The sequence below is a fragment of the Danio rerio genome, chromosome 13 (assembly GCF_049306965.1).
Source record: "Danio rerio strain Tuebingen ecotype United States chromosome 13, GRCz12tu, whole genome shotgun sequence".
NCBI classification, from domain to species: domain Eukaryota; kingdom Metazoa; phylum Chordata; class Actinopteri; order Cypriniformes; family Danionidae; genus Danio; species Danio rerio.
In genome coordinates this window covers 40251469-40276794 of record NC_133188.1, presented here as the reverse complement: position 1 = coordinate 40276794, position 25326 = coordinate 40251469, and the positions used below count along the sequence as shown (strand labels likewise).

The 25326-nt window shown below is 34.9% G+C and overlaps 2 protein-coding genes across 11 annotated transcripts in view; both read left to right on the top strand.

The window, feature by feature from the left end:
- Window positions 1-10243, top strand: part of nin (ninein (GSK3B interacting protein)) — a 45275-nt gene extending 35032 nt beyond the window's left edge. For 4 of the 10 annotated variants that reach the window (XM_017358842.4, XM_068213083.2, XM_073920188.1 and 1 more), the window contains 2 exons: window positions 6581-6691; window positions 6802-10243. In XM_017358842.4, coding sequence (XP_017214331.1) covers window positions 6581-6691; window positions 6802-7017 — 327 coding nt within the window. In that variant the 3' untranslated portion in view covers window positions 7018-10243. Of the gene's footprint in view, window positions 1-1353; window positions 2072-6580; window positions 6692-6801 lie in introns of those variants that run through there. The other 6 variants (XM_073920195.1, XM_068213084.2, XM_073920189.1 and 3 more) reach the window with 2 other exon arrangements.
- Window positions 10244-12368: 2125 nt separating this feature from the next.
- On the top strand, window positions 12369-23496 carry sav1 (salvador family WW domain containing protein 1). Its single transcript, NM_001004560.1, has 5 exons — window positions 12369-12786; window positions 14784-15248; window positions 18166-18436; window positions 19048-19197; window positions 22519-23496. The coding sequence occupies exons 1-5, from the start codon at window positions 12693-12695 to the stop codon at window positions 22730-22732; spliced, it is 1194 nt and encodes a 397-aa protein (NP_001004560.1). The 5' UTR covers window positions 12369-12692; the 3' UTR covers window positions 22733-23496.
- The last annotated feature ends 1830 nt before the right edge of the window (window positions 23497-25326 follow it).

Here is a 25326-nt window from a genome sequence, read left to right as displayed (position 1 = left end):
TCATTGTTTATTTTCTTTTTTGAATTATACAAAAATATAAACACAGACATCATAAGTCCAAGGCACTCGAAGGGTGAAGAGTAGGTGAAAAAATTCAAAACCCTTTATTAGCATGGCTATTATTTAATAACAGTATATGTGTTTTTACAGGTGTTTAAAAAAATAGGCATGCTAATAAAAGCATTTACTTTACTTTTTCACTTACTTTTTCGATTGCCTCGAACTTATGATTCTTGTTTATCTTTGTGAATTCCTTATCCAAAGAGCACTGACACATTTTGGGTCTTTTTTTAGATTTATATACATTTATTTACCTTCAGCGTAGTCCCTTTATTAATCTGGGGTCGCCACAGCGGAATGAACTGCCATCTTATCCAGCATATGTTTTACATGGCGGATGCCCTTCCTGCTGCAACCCAGTACTGGGAAACATCCATACACTCTCATTCACACTCATACTCGCACTATGGCCAATTTAGTTTAGTAAATTCACCTATACCACATGTCTTTGAAACCGGAGCACCTGAAGGAAACCCACGTGAACATGGGGAGAACAACTCCAACAGCAAACTCCACACAGAAATGCCAACTGACCAAGCCGAGAATCAAACCAGCGGCCTTCTTGCTGTGAGGCTACAATGATTTTTAAATGCAAAATATATAAGGAGCTGTGTATAGAGAAGACATTTTATATATATATGTGTGTGTGTGTGTGTGTGTGTGTGTGTGTGTGTGTGTGTGTGTGTGTGTGTGTGTGTGTGTGTGTGTGTGTGTGTGTGTGTGTGTGTGTGTGTGTGTGTGTGTGTGTGTGTGTGTGTGTGTGTGTGTGTGTGTGTATACACACATATATATATATATATATATATATATATATATATATATATAYAYATATATATATATATATATATACATATATATATATATACATATATATATATATATACATATATATATATATATACATATATATATATATATATATATATATATATACATATATATATATATACATATATATATATATATATATATATATATATATATATATATATATATATATATATATATATATATATATATATATATATATATATACACATACACACCTGCAGTTATACATTATAACATTTTAAATCCTCGCTTATGTACTCAAATCAGGTTATTCGCATGTAAAAAAAAAAATCGTCCATCAAACAATCAGGATTGGTGCATCACTAATGACACTCTTGTGTGTCTCCTTATTGCTTGTGAGTATACTGTCACCGCTCTGTGTGTGAATATGGGACACGTGTGTTTAGTGCTGAGAGTCTGTGTTTTGTATAGTGCTGAGAGTGTGTGTGTGTTTCTCTGCAGGTGTAGACATCACTTGCAGGCATAGAAGTGTGGCAACCTGATCTTCACCTCCTATTTGACCTCTGACCTTTACTCTGTGCTCCAATCACCAAACCCTTCCCGATTGACTCTATTGCTCTGGTTCAAATGGTTGATGTTAGCATGTAGCCTTGCTGCTGATAGTGAGCTGAATGTGCCATAAGGTGGCGTCATAAGGAGCTAAGAGTTGTCTCCTGTGTTGTCTAGATGCTGCCACACATGGACTAAAACAAGCTAAGATTGTGAATTTTAATGGCATTAAGGACGGTACAATCTCTGATTATGAATTAACTTTTTTAATTTTGGGCATTTAAATAAGCAGTATTATTAGTATTATTTTAAGTTTGCACTGTCACTGTTTTAACATGATATTGCACTTCAACTGTATTTAATGTTCTGACTGAGATCAGTTTTATTTTTCTATCGTTTTTTTTATTTATTTATTTATTTTTAATCATGATCCGGTCCATTACTTTGTCTACCTCTACATGTTTTCACTTAACATTTTGGCATCACTAATTTATTATAAAATTGAGTTATGTTTATTTATTTGAGTTAATACATTTTCTTACTTATCAGGGTGACTTTTGTTTTGGTGTGTTTTACCTGGTTTAAATGTGTAATGTCCCTTTTTAATGTGAATGTGTGTTTTTTTTTTTTTTTACCACGAGACCAAATAAAATAAGCAAAATATTTTGCAGTAGTGTATTTAATTTATTGTTTCATTTAGTTTTAAAAATGCTTTAGTCTTCATTGTGTTTGATAAGACATCGTTTTGTTTCCATACTTCCATATGGATGAAGCGACATGGATATTTTGGCTGATATGATAAATGATGACTGTTTAGGAAGTCTTTGAATAATGATTCTTTGGAAGCCAAAATCCAATAAATGGGCTAATAAATTTAACCTTGATTTTAAAGCCTGATTACAGAAAAAATAAATAAATAAACTTTTCACTGTATTTGTACATCACTGCACCTGCTGGAGCCATGGTAGGGAAGCAAAGTTCCTATTACGCCACAATGAGAGTAGTTCTTAGCATTATCGATCTAAAAAAAATTGCAACTTTTTGTTTTCATCTTAGTACATTATTTACCTAAAGAAGAGTTTAGCTTTAAATAGAAAAATGATTTTTTAAAAATTACTTTTTTTCTTTCTTTTCTTTTCTTTTTTTTTTTTTTTTTTTTTTTTTTTTGAGTGAAATGCTAATGGTCTAATCCAGTGGTTCCCAACCTGGGGTCCGCGCCCCCCTAAGGGGGGCGCCAGAGTTCACAGGGGGGGCGCGGGAGAGGATAAGTATTGAGGTAGAAAAAGGCACAAAAATGGTCCACTATTATAAAGGGCTTTGCAATTAATCGAAAATCCGATTTAGATATCGGTTTCAAACGATTATAAAAAGCATTAATCGAGATAAATGATTATTGCATCATATTTCGCCACAGTTGTACACGTGTTGCTCTTAAAAGCGCTTATGTGTGTGTGCAGCACGATCACGCAGTCAGAAGCACGCAGCCGGTCAGCATTCACTCTCATTCACACACACAGACTATGGCGTGCGGAATGAGATGAGCAGAGGAGCGCAGACATCTAAAGTCATCTTAACGTGAGCGCTTTAATGGTCAAATAGGTGTCAAAACGCGGTGTTTAGTGATTATTTACATTAACCCTCATTTGTATAATAAACAAACGAGCTGAGGATCAAAAGACGTGAAAGAGAAACCATTAAAGATACAGCGCGCTATAATCTTTCTGCCGCCTGTTTTTATCATTATTAAACAAACACAACGAGAAAGCCCTCGCTGCTCTTGACTGAAGGACTGCTGTAGCTAAAGTGTTTTTCTTACAGTGAAGATGCTTAAAACACAGTTTGTTTTATATTTTTATTCTATTGTATTTATTTCTCTTTCCTTTGCAGGGTGGAAAATAACTGTATGTATACAGTTGAAGTCAGAAATATTAGCCCTCTTGAATATAAGCAAATCTTTTCCTGCCCAATTTCTGTTTCATGGAAAGAATATTTTATTAACTTATTTCTGAACATAATAGTTTTGATATCTCATTTCTAATAACTGATTTCTTTTTGTCTTTGCTATAATGACAGCACATAATATTTTACTAGATATTTTTCAAAATACAAGCATTCAGATTAAAGTGCAGTTCAAAGGCTTAATTAGAGTAATAAGGCAAGTCATTATAACGGTAGTTTATTCTGCAGACAATCAAAAATAAATATTGCTTAAGGGGGCTAATAATATTGACCTTAAATTGGTTTCAAAATATTTAAACCTATCTTTATTCTAGCTAAAATAAAACAAATAGAAGAAAAAATATTATAGGAAATACTGTTAAAGTTCCTTGCTCTGTTAAACATAATTTGGGAAATATTTATAAAAAAAAAAATCTCAGGAGCGCTAATAATTTTGACCTTAACTGGCAATGGTTTTGAATAATTGTGATTACAATTATGACCAAAATAATCGGAATTATGATTTTTCCCAAAATCGAGCAGCCCAAAAAATAAAAAATAATCTAAACACATGCTTAAAATTCCAACATAATAGTGAAAATAATTAAAATAAATAACTTTAAATAATTATTTAAATTTTGCTCACTCGCGCAATCTGCTTGTCAACGTATCGTAAAGGCAAAATCAAAACAAAAATGGCAGACAAACGTAAATGCAGTGATTCTTCAGAGGCGAAGAAAAAGATTAGACAGTATGACAAAGCCTACCTAAATTTTGGTTTTATTGAAGGCCAAGACAAGTTAAAACTGATTAATTAATATTTTCTATACATATTACTATATATTAATATTACACAAACACACACACACACACACACATATATATATATATATACATACACAGTACATATGTGTGTGCGTGCGTGTGTGCGTATTTATATGGTGGGGGGGCTCCAATGTTTGTATATGTTTATGGGGGGGGCCCCAAAGAAAAAGGTTGGGAACCACTGGTCTAATCCGACTCAATGATTTATGCTAAAAGTGCTTCTGGCAGATCCAGAGATCACTTGAATGGTAAATAAGGTGATATATATATATATATATATATATATATATATATATATATATATATATATATATATATATATATAGAAATAAATAAAATGGTAAAACTCTTTTACTCTTTTAAAACTTTTATACTCTAGTGGAGTAGTAAAATGAGCTTATTCCAAAAACATCTTTTAACAGGGCATAATTGGTCTAAAATACTGAAAAAAACTATGATATTGATTAGCATTTTTACAGTTCTGTATGCCTATTTTCTGTTTTAATGAGTAAAAGGTTCCTCTGCAAACAATTAAATCTAATATTCTGGGTTGCTTAAGAAACATTTATTATTATTACTATCGATGTGGAAACTTTCAATAATAATAATTCCATATATTTATTTATCGCTTTCCTGGACAGTTAATGGCCTTTACACATTGGGGGAATCTCCTGATCCACCACCAGTGTGCAGCATCCACCTGAATGATGCTACAGCAGCCATATTGCACCAGAGCGCATACAACACACTAGCTAACTGGTGGAAAGGAGACTGAGTAATGAAGCCAGGATTTGACCAGGATGCTGGGGTTAAACCCCTACTCTTTTTCAAAAGACTTCCTGGGATTTTTAACGACCACAGAGAGTCAGGACCTCAGTTTAATGTCTCATCCAAAAGACTGCGCTCACTGAGCAGTATAGAGTCCCTGTCACTATACTGGGGCAATAGGACCCACACAGATTGCAGATTGGGCGCCCCCTGCTTTTCCCACTAACACCACTTCTGGCAGCAACCTAGCTTTCCCATGTGGTCTCCATTTCAATTTTTTTTATTTTAAAGAATGCTTGAACAGAAAATATTTTTTTTAATGAGTTTTCTTTTTATTTAGTTTTATATACAATTTTAACAATGCTAATTTGAAAAAAATTACAACATTAAAAAAGTGAGATATTGTACATATGCATGTCACAATTAAACTGGAACCTAAAGTTCACTGACAAATTTTGATGTTGGCTTGAGAAAGCCAACGTGACTGTGATAGGAGTGGGTATGGCAGTTGGCAGGAAGCACAGCGGTTGCCAAGTAGTTGCTAGGCAGTTGCTAAAGTGTTTGTCGTTGCTAGGAGTTTTGCTAAGCAGTTGCTAAATGGCAACGCTCGTATACATGTTTGGTCAAATGCTAATATTTAGTAGGCATTTCTAGCATATGTTATTGCACTAAGATCACCTAGATCATTAATAACATGTAGCTAATCGTTATTAGCACTTCACTTATTGTTACCATGCATAGTAAACAGGACGTCAAAAGAGCCAATACCTAGGTCCCTTCGATGTTCTGATGTAGAGATATCGCTGTTTTTAAATAATTGCTAGGTTAGCCTGTTTTATTGCTGTGGGGACAATTGACAGCTTAGGGATGATGCATCAAAGCCTCTTGCTAATATGAGTGATACAAAACTATGGTGTCAATCTTGGGCCAAATATACTTGCAAAATAAAAATAAGTTTTGCAAACAAAAAATAAAGTATTAAGCAAAAATAAATAAATTGCAAATCTGCCAAAAAAAATCTCAAAAGCAAAAGTAAATTTGAGGGGAAAATTTTTTTTTGCAAAAAAAATAAATAAATAAAGAACTGAAAATGAAATTGAGAAATAAAAATTAAATTTGCAAACAAAAAAAGAACTGCAAATAAAAAATCAAGCTGGGCAATTTTATTTATTTATTTATTTTTTGCAATTTTTTTTGCAATTCTATAAATAATAATAAAAAAAACTAAAATATATATATATATATATATATATATATATATATATATATATATATATATATATATATATAACATTATACCTTCATATTATATGTTTGTATTTAATAATCTCTGTGCATACAATTATACAAATAATTAAAATAAAAAATTAACACGATTATATGTTAGATTTAACATGTAAAACAACAAAGCCAAAGAGTGAGGTTACCATTTCTGTGAAGATTATAGTTTACTTAGCTGGGTATGTCTTTTTCTCTGTATATCAACCACTTTTCCCAGTTCTTCCTGAACACACTTATGTTCATTTTCAACATGTATGCAAGTTCTTTCCATAGGAAATTATTCTAAGAGAAAATTACACCGTTAACTAAATCTAGGAGTTTCTAGCAATCTGTGACATTTTTAACCATGATCCTTACTGCCAAGCAGGAGCGGGAGGCGGCACTGTTACAGATGGAGGAGAGAATGAGAGAAGTGGAGATCACACTGCGAAACCTCAAACTGTTACTACAGGAGAAAGTGTCTCAGCTAAAGGAACAGGTACAGAAATGCACAAACATCCATCCTCATTTAGCACCGAAAGCATTATTGATCGGACATGTTGCGCCGCTGCTTTTGGATTGATTGTTTCGTCTTTTCTGCTTGTGTAGTTGATCAGAAACAGTGAATCAGATGTGCTGATCAAGGACCTGTATGTGGAGAACGCTCAGCTGCTGAAAGCCCTGGAGAAGACAGAGCAACGGCAGAAAGTAGCAGAGAAGAAGAATTTCCTCCTGGAGGAGAAGATTTCTAGCCTCAACAAGATTGTTCGCGATCTCGGCCCGTCACCGTTGACCCCTGCCCCCTACCACTTTACACGCTCCTGATTGCACGCTGTTATTGAAGGGGATAGTTCACCCAAAAATGAAAATGACCTCATTTATTCTTTCTTGTGTGGCTTTAAAGCTTTTTTTTGTTGAATACAGAAGCTGATATTTATCACATTGGCAGGGGTGGACTTAGGGATTTGGGGTTCTACACAATTCAAGGTATGGGGCTCTAGCATTGAAAATCAAAACATTCTCTTGCTCATTTTTTTTTTTTTTTTTTCCTTCTCTTTCTCGGTGGTAACAGCTCACATCTCATGTGCAGTACAGAAGGAATGTTCCACTATTCTACTATTACAATATAAAATTTATATAGGGATATATAGGGCCCTAAGCAGCTGCTTACCTCGCTTATTGGTTAAGTCCACCCCTGCATAAAGGAAAGACATTCTCATGAAAGTCAATGGGTGCCAGCTACCAGCATTTTTCTGAATATCTTTTGTGACGTGTAGGGTAAGAAAATGATTGCAGAGTTTTCATTTTATGTGAACTATCACTATAATGATCCCCTATTATACAGTATACAGTTGAAGTCAGAATTATTAGCCCCCTTCAAATTTTTTCTTTTTTAAATATTTCCCAAATGATGTGTAACAGAGCAAGGAAATTTTCACAGTGTGTCTGATAATACTTTTGCTTGGAGGAAAAGTCTTATTTGTTTTATTTCGGCTAGAATAAAATCAGTTTTTAATTTTTTAAACATCATTTTAGGGACAAAATTATTAGCCCCTTTAAGCTTTATTTTTTTCGATAGTCTACAGAACAAACCATCGTTATACAATAACTTGCCTAATTACCCTAACCTGCCTAGTTAACCTTATTAACCTAGTTAAGCCTTTAAATATAACTTTAAGCTGTATAGAAGTGTCTTGAAAAATATCCAGTCATCATATTCACTATATAATATAAAGATAAAACAAGTCAGTTATTAGAAATGCGTTATTAACTATTATGATTAGAAATGTGAATAGAAATGTGTTGAGAAAAATCTTCTCTCCGGTAAACAGAAATTGGGGAAAAATAAACAGGGGGGCTAATAATTCTGAATTTAACTGTATATGCCTAATATCTGACAGCCAGAAAGTGATCAATTTTTTATAAATTGTTAAGATATCGATGTCTGTGATGCAGCAAGTCCAGAGACTGTTGTGTACACCATGACTTTAGATGTAATTCAGTTTAATATGTGACATGACTAAAAATGAAAGGTTGTAAACGAATATTTTCTTAATTCAACTGAGTAGGGGCTTGGACCAGGAAACAGTATTTTATACATCACGACTTTACAAGCGGATATGGAAACCCTTGTGATGGAAGCCTCACCTTCCCGTTAGAATAGCCAATAATCGATCTTTATAGCCACATGGTTCTTTATAGCCACATGGTCTGTATGCATTTGCTTGTTCAGAGCACCAATATCTGTTGTTTAAGGACTAGTGTGTGCCTTGCTGGTTTTGACTGAAGAAATGACATCGCAGAACATCCCATCACATATCACGTCCTTATGGGGTCGTCTTCTGAGATCTGCACTGTGTAGTTACTATTGAAACAGCTATAAAGGAAAGTGCTGTCATGAAATGCAGTACTTTTCAACCTTGATGGAACTAACTGAAAATAACATGTTTTAAATTGAATCAGAGAAACAAAACTGATAGGACCGAAGAATTTGTTGCTCGTTTGGAAACTTGATTTGTAATTTGAGTTTAGCGAGCAGTTTCAAGATTTCAGGATCTGTTTTAGATTTGACTTGCTTTTGGATTAACTACATGGAGTTGCTGCAAATATGTTGACTTGTTAAAACAGACTTTGAGACTTTTGCGTGACTACCATGTATCTGTGTAGAAAATCATATATCACCCATATAGTAAACGTTTGATTCCTATTAGAATGAGTGGATTTCACCTGTGAAATACTAATGTGTAAATATGACTGCACATGATTAGGTCATCCTAATGTTCATCTGAAGGACATATTTATAAGAATGTCCAATCTGCTCTTTATAAAACACAAGAATTCGGTGACCAGGGTGTTGTTAAGCTCCAAAAATGCATGTATTTAAATGAACTGTGCACTATATGGTATTTACAAAGTCTTTGAAGCCATATAAAAGCTTTGTGTAATGAACAGATTGAAATTTGTGTTCCTGAGATTTTCCCATTCGTTTTTTATTTCTGACTGAACAATGTTTGCTTTTATAGTACTTTTGAAGTTGGCATGGAATGAATGTTGTCTGTATGTTAATGAAAAGAGCTTTTCCAACAAGAAAAATGGATTGGCTTGTTGGTTTGCTGTTGCTGAAATCCAATTTTTAATTCCCAATTTGTTGTCATTACAAAAATACTGCAATGTTTCATTAAAAAAGGATGGTTGCGAATGGTTCATTTTAATTTGATGGCAACTTTAATAATATTTCCGTTGTTTCTGGACTTCAGTTTGCAGTTGGAAGGTCATCTTAAGTGATGGTGAAATTCCTTAAACCCAGAGAGGCTTGTCCAACAGCTGAGGCCCCAGCATTCTCTCTCTCACACACACACATGCCTATCGCCACATAGTTTTCAATGTAATGCAAACAAGGTCAGTGATTCCCTGCTTCTCAGAGAAGGAAATTAAAGGGCAAGTGCCACACTGTTTATTCACTGTTTATTCCTGTTTGTTATAGTGCATTCTGTCTTTGGGCTTGTTTAGTCAATATAAATGTTTTTTCGCTTGAGAATCTGCACCAGAAAACATCCCATGACATGACTTTAAGTGCAGGAGATCTTTGTGTTCCTATTTTTCATATTTGAACCATAATCGTGTGTGATGAGCACTGTGAATATGAATAATAGCGGGTGTATTCAAATATTTATGCGGAGTAAAAGAAACCTTGAGATCGGAGACGTCAGCCTCATGGTTACCGCTGTATAATTTGTGTGCGGAGAGGAAAATTGCTGGTTATGATGTTTCATTTCAGGCGTCTCTCAGCGAGTGCAGTTTACCAGCTTTGATGCTTGGAGGGGAAAATGTACAAAGAATTACAGGCATTTAAAAATGTCGAAATTGCACTGAAATATGTTGTCCTTACATTTTTAGCATTGTAACAAAGCCTTTGGTGAAGCTTAAACTATATATGCTTTACAGTATTTGTCATGTAAATGATGTATTGTTTTAAGTGTTGATTGTATGACATTTGAATGTTGAAGCATAATTGTTTTTATCTTCATTAAAGAATAGTTTTAGTAAGCACCGTACATGAGTTTTCATTTTAGAATTCATTGGTAACACTTTAAAATAAAGGTCCATTTGTTAGTCAATGTATTTACTAACATGAACAAACAATTCAATACATTTATTACTGTATTTATTCATCTTGGTCAATTAATGTTTTACAAATTAAATAACGTTAGTTCATGTTAACTAACTAATGTTAACAAGCACCACGTTGGATTTTATTAATGTATTAGTTAATGTGCTTAATAAATGCTGTACAAGATTATTCATACCTAATTACAGTAAATATATTAACTAATGGACCGTTATTATAAAGTGTTACCAAGTTACTCTTTTGAAAAAAGCACCAATTAAACACTAAAAGTGCATGATACTTCTGAGTTGCTTCTTTATTTATGTGAACATGTGTTTACTAAATTACTAATTTCTCTAGCATTGTTTTATGTTTATATAAATATATATATTCATTCATTCATTCGTTTTCTTTTCGGCTTAGTCCCTTTATTAATCTGGGGTCGCCACAGCGGAATGAACTGCCAACTTATTCTGCATATGTTTTGCGCAGTGGATGCCCTTCCTGCTGCAACCCATCACTGGGAAACATCCATACACACCCATTCACTACGAACAGTACAGCTTACCCAATTCACCTGTACCATGTCTTTGGACTTGTGGGGGAAACCGGAGCACCCAGAGGAAACCCACGCAAACACAGGGACAACATGCAAACTCTACACAGAAAAGCCAACTGACCTAGCCAGGATTCAAACCACCGACTTTCTTGCTGAGGCGATTGTGCTACCCACTGCAACACCGTGCTGCCTATATAAATATATAGAGATCTTTTAAAAATATATATGTTAGGATTTATTAGTTTGTGTTTGAGTAAAATGCTAATATTTTATTCTGTAAGATACATTTGACATTTATTCCAAAGTTAAAATAAATAAATATTTATTTGTGTAGGCCTATTTGATAACGTAAAAATGTAAATCAACTAAAAATTACTTTGCCAGTATTACAAATGTGTTAATTTGCTGTTAATTAAAATCAGAGTTATTCTATCAAATATGTTTTGAGATTAAAACTTTGGTATTTAAAAATGAATATTTAAAATATATATATTTAAAAATTCTCTAAATTATATTTATTCCCTTTACTTCTGCTTAGTCCTTTTAATTATCAAGGTTTGCCACAGCAGAATGAACCGCCAACTTATCCAGCAAATGTTACGCAGCGGATGCCCTTCCAGCCGCAAATCAGCTCTTGGAAACACCCATACACTCACATTTACACTGATACACTACAGCCATTATTCAATTCACCTGTACCGCATGTTTTTGGACGGTGAGGGAAACCGGAGCACCTGGAGGTAACCCACGCCAACACGGGGAGAACATACAAACTCCACACAGAAATGCCAACTGGCCCAGAGCTCAAACCAGCAACCTTTTTACTGTGAGGCGACAAAGCTAACCACTGAGCCACCGTGAAGCCCATTATAAATAACATTTTAAATTTAAAAATAAAAAGTAATCAGGTTCCAAAATAAACAAATAGTGTGTTTTACTCAAACACGTAAATGGTAAATACAGAGACACTGGGCTTGGCCATGGGGTCACTTGATTTCTCTGAAGGTTTCTCAAAAAATGTTTGTTCAAAAAAGAAAATTCATTCATTTGTGGGGTTTTAGGTCCTATTTTGTACATTTATCTGACAACGCAGCACTTTTATCCTTCAAATTAACCTTACATGTTAAATAAACCATCGCATATCTGTCCTGTAAACCTTAAATATGTGCTAGAAAAAAAGTTCGAGTCAAATATTTCCCACAATGCTTTGCTCCCTGAGGATCTGGCTTGCGGCAGATCTGATCTAGGATCAGGGTAAGGTGAGGGAGCGATCCAGAGAGAGTTGATCTAGGATCAGGCGGTTAAAGACACTTATGGGCGCGGGTAAACTGGTATTATTGAAATATGTGGACTCTTTTAGAGTGACTAATAAACATTACTGAATCCGACTATAAAGTATGCTGATCTGAAGTGAGGCTCGGGTCTAAACAACTGACCTGAGATCAGGCTGCGGCGCGAGATCCAGTAAGAGCTGATCAGGGATCAGCAGGAGATGTGGAGGGCTGGGTTGGGTTGGACATTCAGCTGGTAAAAGTTTTCGTGCGCTTTTCTCTGGGTGTTGTTTGGACAGCGCTCGGGGGAGACTAACGTTATTTAATCGTCGGAAAGAGTTCGTAATGTTCGACTAAACACCGAAAACTGCCAAACGTCCACTAAACGCAAACGAATGGCCAGTTTTGTGCTTGTTTTCAGACTGTAGCCATGATGACTCCAAATTAGCTATCGGGCTAAACGCTCCGAAATGGACTCGGTTTCGCGTGTCAGTGCCAACCTGGATCCGGATTTCAGGATGAAACCGAAGTCTAATCGGTCCAGAGTCGATTCGGATTAACAATGCTCTCCAGAAAGAAGAGTAAAAACGAAGCGTCCAAACCACCCGAAGTTCAGGGCAAATATGTGAAGAAAGAAACGTCCCCTCTTCTGAGAAGTGAGTAATTTTAGTCAATCTGCCAAACAAATCCCCAAAATATAAAAATGGCAAACTAAATATCCTACATTGTTATATAATGTAGTCATTACACCGTGTTTGAAATCAGAACCCTGAGAGTAAAACACAATTTTAAGTGCATAAGGCTTTCAATAAGTAACATAATTCTCTTTAACAATTAGCCAGCACAATGTGTACAGTCACAACTATCAACCTAATAGACCTGTATTATTATAGTCCTGTTTATACGTTTTGAATTAATCAAAAGATAATGTGGCATTGCTCATATTTAATACTTTAATCTAAAACCATTTTCACTTACCACTAGCATATGTTGTCATTAGTTTAAAATGTCATATCTTTTTATTTACTTTAAATACAAAGGTCCAGAAGTAGAATGTTGTTGCTTTAACGTTACCCAGTTTAAGAAAATTATTCTTTAAAGAACACCTTAATATTTTGCTAATAATTATTTTTAAACTGACTGAAATTTCGGAAATCTTCACACAGCAGTAACACAGTATATTATTAAACATAATTGTTCAATATGGTAATACTGTCATTGTATTTGTTGCCAAATTTCGGATCAAATTGTCAAAACGGCATAATTGAATGGCATCAAAAGAGAGACTAATTCATCAGTCAGTAATCAAAACAGCAAGATGTTAACAAATGTGTTTTGTAGAAATCAGACTATCTTCAATTTTATGTTTTATCTTGAAATGTGTTTAAAGTGATGTTTAGAAGACATGGAAAATAATTGTAGTTTAGAAAATCTATATGCTTAAAAATTGTCTTGTATGTTTGTTTAGTATCTTATTCTAGACATTTTTAGTGTAATATTATAAACCTATATCGGAAATTTAAAGGTATAGCTTTTATGTTACTCTCAGGCCACTTGATGATCTTTAAGTAGACTTTATTTCTTCAGGAAAACATTAAAGAAGATTTTTAGCTGAAAATCATAAAATGCTAATAAAAGGTCCACCATCACTTTGAGAATAAAAAAATAAAAAAAACAATATACAGACAAAATAAAATTAATACCTTTGGCTTCTGACGATACACTGATATCTTACTGTATGAAGCTGAAATAATCTCCTAGTGCAAGAAACTGAACATTATTTAAATGTTTTTAATCCACACAAAGGAAGATATTTAAAAGAATGTCAGGAAAAAATTGGAAAAGTAAACATAATGGGTGTAAATATGCTACGAGATCTGTTTAGTTACTGACATTCTTCCAAATACATTCATTTGCAGACCTGTCGCCAGCCTATTGAAACGAGTGGTACTTTTTAATGAAAATTTGACCTTTTTTGCAGTTATTTTCCTCATTTTCTATTCAATTATGCGTTTTAGTGACTTTTTAAGAACTAATCTTTGCTGGATCAGCTTGATGGATGGTAATCATAACCACACTATTTTGATGCACAAAAAAATATTTACTACAATTTTGTCCAAAGTGCCCACCATAGTATTTTACTACGAAGTGTTTATTTACAAGCTTGGATATAAATTGTAAGTTAATCCAGTTTTATAAATAGTGTTATGAGATTAGTGTTTAACATACAAATTTATTATCATCCATCATTAAAAAAATAGGAATCTGGTAAAACTTGTTTTAAAATAAAAACTATAGCCTGTGGGCAAATAAATACTTTATTAAAATAAATACTTTATTAAAATTATTTAAGTCTTAAAGACTTCTTCTGTGTATAATTTTCACAATTTATGATAACATAGCAGTGAAAATGGGATAAATTAGCTCATTTGGGGGTCAAATTTTGGACTTTGTCAGTAGCAGGTTTGTCTTTTGAACCACCCAAACCCCCCTTGGCTACAGGCCTGATTTGTGTTCAGGAAAACAAAGATTTTCATATGGGATTGGACAAATGATGAGTAATAATGACAGATGTTTTATTTTAGAGTGAACTATCCCTTAAAGTATGCATTGATCCACTTACTCCAGGTTTCCCCCCATTGTTTGTTCTCAGATTTGATGCCCTCATTTATCCGCCATCCAACGTTCCTTCGACGCGAACCTCCATTAGTGGAGCCGGTTTCGGCTGGTGTGCCTGGTCCCGGTCCCGGTCCGTACACCACTGGATCTGTTGGAGATGTTAGCGGCCCTAAGAGTTTCCTGCGCAATGCTCCTCCACGGACCCCGCTAGAGGTTTCACGCAGAGAGAGTCACCGTCTGTCTGCCCCGCCACATCTTCATCGTGATTACTCCCCTTCCTCACCATCCTACATCAGCGATGCCAGTTCTGTAACAGAGAACGGAGACAACGGCCCGTATTACTATCCTCCAGAACCATACTACAATAACCAACCCAGACGAGCACGCAGACCAGACCACTTTAATGAGAACTACAGATACTATGACCACAATGAACTCAACTTCCCACGAAACCCAGGACAGCCCCAGACGCCTCAGCCACACAGCCGCCCTCCACCTGGTGAGTTACTTTTGAACTGGTGTGCATTTACACATCACATGCACAGACTTGCACGCATTATAATAGACTCTGCATGGAGTAACAAACATGATTGTCACTCTTTACTATAAATACACTGACGTTTGCTGTGTTTACGAGAACATTTGCTGTTTACTGGATGAGATTCTTCAGGTTCCTCTGACTGAACATAGATTCACTTTCTTTTTCAGCCGAATAATATAAAAAAAGAGGGATTTTATGTAAAATTGGTGGCTCAGTGGAAACACTGTCACCTCACAGCAAGAAGGTTGCTGGTTTGAATCCTAGCTGGGCCAGTTGGCATTTCTGTGTAGAGTTTGCATGTTCTCCTTGTGTTTGCGTGGGTTTCCTCCACGTGCTCCAGTTTCCCCCGAAGTCCAATCGGTGTGTAAATGTGAGTGTGTATGGGTGTTTCCCAAGTTGCAGTTGAAAGGAAATCCGCTGCGTAAAATATATGCCAGAAAAGTTGGTGGTTCATTCCGCTCAGGTGACCCCTGATAAATAAGGGACTAAGATGATGGAAAATGAATGAATGAATGAATGAATATACAGTTCAAGTCAGAATTATTAGCCCCCTGAATTATTAGCCCCCTGTTTATTTTTTTCCCCAATTTCTGTTTAACGCAGAGATGTTTTCAACACATTTCTAAACACAATAGTTTTAATAACTAATTTCTAATAATTGATTTATTTTATTTCTGCCATGATGACTATAAATAATATTTTACTAGATATTTTTCAGGACACTTCTATACAGCTTAAAGTTATATTTAAAGGCTTAACTAGGTTAATTAGGCAGGTTAGAGTAATTAGGCAAGTTATTGTATAACAATGGTTTGTTCTTTAGACTATCAAAAAAAATTGCTTCAAGGGGCTAATAATTTTGACCCTCAAAATGGCTTTTTAAAAATTAAAAACTGCTTTTATTCTTGCCGAAATAAAGCAAATAAGACTTCCTCCAGAAGAAAAAATATTATCAAACATATTTTCAAAATGTCCTTGCTCTGTTAAACATAATTTGGAAAATATTTAAAAAGTAAAGAAAATTCAAAGAGGGGCTAATAATTCTGACTTCAACTGAATGTAAAAGTTTAGAGATTGTTTCTGTTAAATATATTGCATTCTCTTGTTTTTTTTTAAATAACATAATAAGATGACATTTGATCAGATTACTTCTTTTCTTCAGGAAAATGTTAATGAAGATTTGTTTTTGAAACATTTGTGCTTTTAGTAATTCATAAAATGCAATTCAGTGGCTACCAGCATTTTGGGAGTCAAACAAACCATATACAGGTTCAACAAAATAATAACTGTGGCTTCTGACAATACGTTGATGTCTTATAAAGCCAAAATGGTTTGCCAGTGCAAGAATCCACATAAAGGAAGATATTTGAGAGAATGTCAGCAACAAATTGGGGGAACAAATACAATAGGAGTTAGAGCTGCACAATTAACCAAAAAAGATAGCTCTCTATTGATAGATCTTTATTCGACCCTACACCCGATCTTAATTAAGCTTTTTTACAATTTAGCCAATCATATTTTCATGGTCAGGACAGAAGTATAAAAGTGGTCGCACAAGTCTTCACATTGTTGTATATACATTGCTCAGCAACATTGACACCTCCAAATGGTGTTAAAATTGTCACATACAGTATTTATAAGGTATATTTCACCCAAAAATGTCATTTGTCATCTTGTAATGACAAATTTGTGGCTGCGAAATCGCACATGAGCTGACGCACTGTTTGTTTACTAATGAGAGGATGCGTGCATGCCTGCCAATGATGTCTGCTTTTCTTTTAACAAAATCTTCACAATTTGTGTAAGGTCATATATACACCTAATAGTCATACTCTATACTTAATAATATTAAATCTTTATTCTTTGTTTGAACATGAGACTGTGAGAGAAAGCTTACTGGTTAATAAATTAGATCAAAAATATTTTAATAAATATAATTTGAAATCATGTAAAGTTTAATCAAAATTAAAAGAAAAAACAATATTTACCTGCATATATTATGTTAGGGTGTCACAGTGGTGCAGTGGTTGGCATGATTGTCGTGGCATTTTTGTGTGGACTTGTTCTCCCTTTGTTTGCGTGGGTTTTCTCCAGGTACTCTGGTTTCCCCCACAAGTCCAAAGACATGCGCTATAGGTGAATTGGGTAAGCTAAATTGTCCATAGTGTATGAATAGGAGTGTATGGGTGTTTCCTAGTAATAGGTTGTGGCTGGAAGGGCATCGGCTGCGTAAAACATATGCTGGATAAGTTGGTGGTTCATTCCGCTGTGGCGACCCCAGATTAATAAAGGGACTAAGCCGGAAAGAAAATGAATGAATAATTATGGGATGTAGAAATACAAAAAACTTATTTGCATCACTCAAAAATGTTCTAATAGAAATGTTAAAAATCGGCTAATAGAAAATTCAACAATCTTACAAAATTTAAAGCCTTGCTAAAGTCTAAAATAAGAGGTAGGTTGAAATGATTGCTAATTTTTTTTTTTTTTTATGACCAGAAAATCTCATTTTTTTTCTTGTCCTACAATATACATTACACACACATTTTCTCCACTGTTATTCTGTTGCAGTTTCTCATGATCTGTGAGACTGAGAGAAATGTACATTTGTTGTTTGCCCTTTCCTTCACCCTGTGATGATGTGTGTGTGTGTGTGTGTGTGCGTATGTGTTTTTTTCTTTGTGCTGAACTTTTGAAAGTCTACTGGGGGTTTTAGCTTAATATCTGCAGCTGCGACTTGCTGTTTGCTCTTCGTCTCTCTTTCATTTCACTCCACCTCCTTTTTCATTCAAACTTATAATAGCTCATTCTAGAAGCATTTTCCACACATATTTGTAATACTTTCCTGAATGTGTGGGTTTTTTTTTCTTTCTAGCAATTGGCCGAGTGCCAGCAAAGTCAGTGGGTAATCTGACGACCATGAGCGGGGAGGAGGCGGCTCTTCCTCCTGGCTGGACTGTAGATTGGACGATACGAGGAAGGAAGTATTTCATCGATCACAACACAAACACGACTCATTGGAGCCATCCGCTGGAGAGGGAGGGGCTTCCGCCAGGCTGGGAGAGGGTGGAGTCGGCCGAGTTTGGAGTCTATTATGTTGACCACATCAACAAACGTGCCCAGTACAGACACCCCTGTGCACCCAGGTTAGTGTCATTTAAACATACGCTATAATGATATACAGCCCTCATGTATACTTTTCCCCAATTTCTGTTTAAAGAAAAGATTTTTTTTCCCACACATTTCTAAACATAATAGTTTTAATAATTAATTTCTAATAATTTATTTTGTCTTCGCCATGATGACAGTAAATAATATCTTACTAGATTTTTTTAAGGTACTAGATATCAGCTTAAAGTGCAATTTAAATGGTTATTTAGGCTAGTTAGGGTAATTAGGCAAATCATTGTATAATAATGGTTTGTTCTGTGGATAATAGAAAAAATATATTGCTTAAAGGGGACTATAAATATTGACCTTAAAAAATATATACACTTTTATATGCTTTTATTCTAGCTGAAATAAAACAAATAAGAAAAAAATGTTAAAGGAAATACTGTGAAAACTTCCTTGCTCTGTTAAACATAATTCGGGAAATATTTTTTAAAAAAGGGGAAAAAAAAATCACAGGAGGACAAACAATTTTGACTTGAACTGTATATGATATGTGTATGTTCATTATGATAATATATTACTGATTATCTAGACTGTTTGATGCCATTTTGTTTTTAAAATATGCCAACTCTCTTTGTTTTAGTGTGCCTCGTTATGACCAGCCCCCTCCCCCACCCGTCACCTACCAGCCCCGCCCACCAGAACGCAACCCGCCTGTACTGGTACCAGCAAACCCGTATCACTCAGCTGAGATTCCAGACTGGCTACAGGTGTACGCCAGAGCTCCACTAAAGTAAGTTTCACACTCTCACACAGATTGTCCAACATTAAAGGTCCCCTCAAGTGCCTTGAAATGCAGTTTTGTTTAGCGTGTGATGCGATTTTAACTCTAACACAATGATTCTCATTGTGGAAACTCATTTAGCGTGTGGTGGCTTTTGGTGGTGTGAGATTGCTCTTTGGGAGCACAGGGGCTTAAGAAAATTTTGGCAAGTAATAATATCAAACCACTGTGCCATGGAGAATAAGGAATGACCAAAACAACAGTTTAAATATTTAACAATGTGATAGATTGGCCCGTTAGTGCTACCCCATCATACCTATTTTTGTTTCGTGATCTGTTAATACAAAATCACAAGACTTTTTTTTTTGCTGTGTATTCTGGAATTTATTTGGCAAATGTGATTACATTGTAGTTTATCTATGGATAAGTTTATCCTACTCTTTTTTTTTTTGCGATATTCCATATGTGGATGGAAGCTTATAATAGTAATGCTGGTCTTGTCTAGGTAATTTACCTAAAAAAAAAAAAGAATAATTTAAATGACTAGTGTATATGATCCAGTTATGTTCTTGTGTCTCTGAAATCTTATTTACATTGCTTAAATTGTTCGTCCCTTGTTTAGTAGCACTATGTGCCATTTGAGATACTAAAGAGCATTTCGATTGGTCAGACAGTCTGATGAGAAGCTAAAGTGCTCTGTCATGGAAAATTGTTCGGAACTGAGAACATGCATGTTTTGAATGCTTATATCTTCTAAAAAAGATGCTGTCTTTGTTTTAAACGCATACTAGCTTATAGATGACCTTAAAACTAAAATATTAATACTAACACCCAAAAAACTCATTTCGATTTTAGATGGACTTTAATCTGACATAATGTACCATCCAGTCATTTATTGTAAAGGCCTTAGTTTTAATTTGTAGTGTTTTAGTTAGGAAGTGACATGTGATCAGTGTAGGCATGATGTAACTGTAGATTGTTTATGGTTGCTGAACAACATTGCAGCTTGTTGCATTAATATGGAATTCAGCTAACGTGTGGTAACAGGTGGGCAACTATGTATATCAGCACTTTTACTTTTTACAGCTCTACTCTTCTAGACATATTTTTAACACGGTTTATATTTAACTACAATTATATTGTTTATATACTGTTACAGAAGTGATTGTGTTAAATTAGCTTTTTCTTTTTGTCTGGTTTATTTCAATTCAATGACAATATTTTGAGTCCATTTTAGTTGACTTTCCCAGTGATGGATTGCAGCTGGAAGGGCATCTACTGCGTAAAAATGTGATGAATAAGTTGTAGGTTCGTTCCGCTGTGGCGACCCCAGATTAATAAAGGAACTAAGCTGAAAATATATTTATGAATGAATAAATGAATTTTAGTTGACAACAGTATATTTAACAGTGTTTAAGAAATAGACATGTCGATTATTTTAGTTCAATTCTAGTAATTATGTTGCTTAAATATCTGCTCTGTTCATGCCACTTTTTTCAGCTCTGGTATGTGGTGAGTTTTTTGCTGGAGGAATCTGACTACATACTTTATAAATCCCCAGTTTGCATGAATGCAAACTCAGAAGAAGGATCTGGGAAAGTGCTGAAGGAGATGTGGAGAAGACTTAGCAAACCATTTTCACATATTTTGGAGATGTCAAGTAGGGCTGGGCGATTTGGCCTAAAATCAAAAACTAGATTAAAATTTTAACTCTATTCTGATTAATGAACAATTTTTTTGTTTGATTTTATTTTATTTCATTTTTTGCCACATAATTCACTGAGAGGTTTTGTTTAGTAAATAAGCTCACATATCACAAGTGACAGATTGTTAAATGAAGAGTGCATTACTTGATTTTAAAATAATTGAAGGAAACACACATTATCTACAATCTATGATTATTTATTGAACATTAACAATAAACAACTGAATGAAAACACACATTGTCTAAAACCAAGTCACTTTTTTCCTATAAAAAGGGAAAATAAATAATGTTTGGAAACAAAATTAATCGTTTTCGATGTTTTTCATATTGTAAGTCAAAAATAAGCTGCATCTCTTCTAAATAAAATACACCTGTAGATCCTGTAAATAATATTCTAAACAGTCAATTTCTTGCATCTTCTGTAAATAAATAATTTTATTGAAATATTAATTTATTCTTATGGAAAATATGCTGTCTTAGTGCATCTCTAGCGCAGCTTCCAATCATTTTCAATGTAGTGCAAACGTGTGACTTGTAGTTAGGTAATACAAAATATTTTAGTGATGGAATGGACATCTCTTTTACAACAATTTACTTGGAAAATATACCTGTAGCAGCCAACTTTAATGATATAAGACAAGTATTTATTAAAAATACTTCTAGCGTCCAACAAGAAAACTGTAACTAGAAAGCGGCTCGAAACCTTTACAAAATTGGAATGATTTGCTATCGTATCTAATGTTCAAAGGTTCAAGGAGGCCTCAGGGAAGACCCAAGACAGGCTGGTGGGACTATGGGCGTACTCGCACTACTCGCATCGAACCAGGCTGAAGCACGCTTGTCCATCCTCCTGTCTCCCTCAACGGCCTGCACTCTCATTGCATTCGCGACTAAGCACGCTTACGTCATTGATGATGCGCTGTGAGAAGCGTTCTCGCTCAGCACGGTGGACATTTCTTTATATCGTTTTAGTCGTTTGGGATGCAGCGACCCTCAGTGAAATATTTCACTGAAGAGATCAGCCATTTTTGACGCTCATAAACAATCATAATGTCCTCAAGCTACAGGAATTAGGAGGTTTGCTGATGGTGCAGCTGTCGTGCAGTGAGGGGTTTGCGTTTTTAATAATCTACGACAGTTTGCATTCATTGAACAGTATGAATGATTAATAAACCCATATCCAACTGTCCCTTTAAAGAAACGTCTCGTCTTCAGTTTCGGGCTCAGGCGAGCCCAAGTGAATCGAACACCTCTTCCAACTGGGCCTGGTTCGGCCAACTGAACTGCGCCTGAGCCCGATTCAGAGCACTCGCACTTCTCAAACAATCCGGGAAACAGGCCTGAGCATGGTTTGGATGGCATAGTTTGAGTACGCCCTATGTCTCTCGGCTGGCCTAGGAAAAATTAAGTATATACTTTTTTTATGTAATTACATCATAAATAAAAGAAAAACCATCAAACTAAAACCTTTTTTATTAATCAAATATTATATATAATATGATAAAATATAATATAGTAATAAAATATAATATTCATTGTTTTTCATTGACTGTTTCTTGCAACCCATAAGTCTGGTAGAGTCCTGATTCATTAGTCGTGTGTATGTATGTGTTTTTCCGTCCCAGATATGACCACATCCTGAAGTGGGAGCTCTTCCAGCTGATGGATCTGGACACATATCAGGGGATGCTGAAGCTGCTCTTCATGAAGGAGCTGGAGTGCATCGTCAAATCTTATGAAGCATATCGACAAGCGCTGCTGACCGAACTGGACACGCGCAAACAGCGGCAGCAGTGGTACGCTCAGCAACCAGCCAAAAACTACCCTCCAAACATCTGACTGTTTGTTATGACACACTCAGACAGCTTACTTATCAGTGCCTTACACTCTCACATCCGACTCCAAATATAAAGCCCAAAGAGAGACTCTACACAGAACGTGACACTATTACTCTTCTATTATTATACGGCAGTGTGTTACGAGTTTTGACTGTGTGTTGGAAGTGTGTGTGTGCGTGTGTGTCTTTGTGCATATGTTGGCCTGCAGGCAGCTGTGGGTTATGGCAGGACTCAGTCATTCTTTATGGCATTGTCTTTATGGACAATCACTTCTATCAGTTATCACTGATTTATGTTTAATCCTATTTGCAATGATAGTTTCGCTTTTAGGGCGAACACACAAAAATGCATCCAGGTCACATTTCAGGCCGAATTTATAGTTCATGGAAAGAAAATGAAGCCTGGTTTGGATTGTTTAGCATTTAATTAACAAATAATAAATAATAAAAGTCACTATTTTTTTTTTAATCATAGTAATTAAAGTTGCTTTAGTATTCTGAATGTTGAGCAATCTTCATGGTGCTTTATTTTCTTGAAGTAAAATATGACCTGGACATTTTTGTAAGTTCGTCCTTGATTGTTTGTGTGGATTCCTTTTTTTAAGGAATTAGCTTCTTATATTTAAGGATAACATTTTGAGGCTGAATCGTCACTTTGAATGAAGTGAAGGCGTTTTTAAAGAGGTTAGTGCTTGTTTTTTCCCCAGTTAAAAATGTGTGTAAAAAGTATTTTCAGCATCATCACTAAATAAACCAGGACCTTGTATTGTGTGTGTGTGTGTGTGTGGGTGAGAATGTTTTCCATATTTCTCAGTTTTCTGCATAATAATTTTGAATAAATTCTTTATATTTACTTACTTTATTATTATTATTATTATTATTATTTTAAAGTTGTTTTTAGGGGTTTTTGACCTTTAATTGGAAAGGATGGTGGAGGTTACAGACAGGAAAGTATTGGGAGTAGAGAGAGGTGGAAGGGTCGGCAAAAGACCTGGAGCTTGGAATCGAACTCGGGTTGCCGTGAGCACCATGGTGTTATAGACCATTTCAAAGTGGTGATGTCATTGCCTCATGAACATTTCCTTCTTGTTGTCAAACTATTTCTAACTGTAACAAGAGGGGAGTCAATCATCACAACTTGATGTTATAATAGCTATCGTAACTTTATTTGTCAAAATGTAGCTCTTATTGGATTCTCAAAAGCAATAGAAATTTAAAATGTAAAACAGGAAATACGTCAGGACCATTGTTATTGTTTACAGTACATCTCTCAAAATGGTCTATGTCTGCGCACTTAACCACTAGGTCTATGGGCCTTTTTTTATGATTATAAATGTTAGCAAAGGTATGAACTTATTTAAGAAACTCTTTCCTTTCACCAAAATAGGCTCATTTTATGACTCCCTTAGAGATTTCAATTTTGAATCTATTCAGCCAGTTCTGACGGAGACCCTTTTAGCTTAGCTTTGCATAAAGCTTTAAATCTGATTAAATAAAAAATGTAAATACTTAAATGTATCAAATGTAATCAAATTAATTCAAATACATACATTTTCCAAATGAGAGTATTGTTTCTAGCCATTTCTGTCAGTCTTGGGACACAATAGCTGTTTCCATCCACCTATTTTGGATATGCACATAAAAAAAAAAAAAGTTGATGGAAACACCAAGATGTGCAGAAACTTTGAAAATGCACAATTGAGTAGGATACATTTTTATTCAATAGGAAAAGGTGCACGTACACTAAGATGGATACACTTTTACCGAACAAATTCCAGTATGCAAATTAAAAAGGGTCATGCGATTGTTATAAAAAATCATGTGATGATAAAAATGTGTGTGAATGGACAAACCAGCAGGCTGAGCACACTGTAAAACATCTGAAATGTTGTTTTGGTCATTCTAAAATGCCTGAGTCGTTTCAGTATAAGTGTTAATATATTATTAATGACCTCCAGAATCAAGAGCGTCTGTGCTCCGCGTCTAAGCCTGGTTTTAGGCACAAGTCATTTATTAAATAAAGATTCACTCAGCTTTTCTTGTCACAGCAAATTCTGTTTTTACTGTTGATTTTTGCCACCAGATAATCAGAAAATGACGATTTTGTTCGATTTGACTCGTTGGATGAAAACGCTGCTTTATTTGCACGTCTTTTATACGATAATCTAGTTTTGCGCATAAAGTAATTTGAATTTTTGGATAGAAGCATAGCTAATATAACTACAGAAGAGTCAAATTTTAAATAGTAAATTTATGTAAATTATCTGTTATTTTTTAACGAGATGCTAATGGTCTAATCCGATTCAATGATTTATGCTAAGCTAAGATAAATGTGGTCCCGTCTGACCTGGAGATCAGCTGAGTGGATTCAAAAATGGTAAAACTCAACTGTTTAAATCTAGAGGACTTGTATAATGAGCCTATTTCCCAAAATGCGTGCGTGTGTGCGTGCGTGCGTGTGTACACATGTGTTGATGTACTTGTAAGTGTACTTAGAGCTGCACAATATTAGAAAAATTTGACATTGCAATATTACATTTTGTTTTTGTAGTTAAATATATGAAATACAATTTCACCAGATGAAGTGAATATCTCA

What these genes read in the sequence shown, in the direction of transcription:
- sav1 (NM_001004560.1), top strand. Translation starts at nt 12,693, where the DNA reads ATGCTCTCCAGAAAGAAGAGTAAAAACGAAGCGTCCAAACCACCCGAA. An exon ending in ACACAGCCGCCCTCCACCTG is followed by an intron (nt 15,249 to 18,165) that starts GTGAGTTACTTT and finishes TTTTCTTTCTAG; the next exon opens with CAATTGGCCGAGTGCCAGCA. An exon ending in AGACACCCCTGTGCACCCAG is followed by an intron (nt 18,437 to 19,047) that starts GTTAGTGTCATT and finishes TCTTTGTTTTAG; the next exon opens with TGTGCCTCGTTATGACCAGC.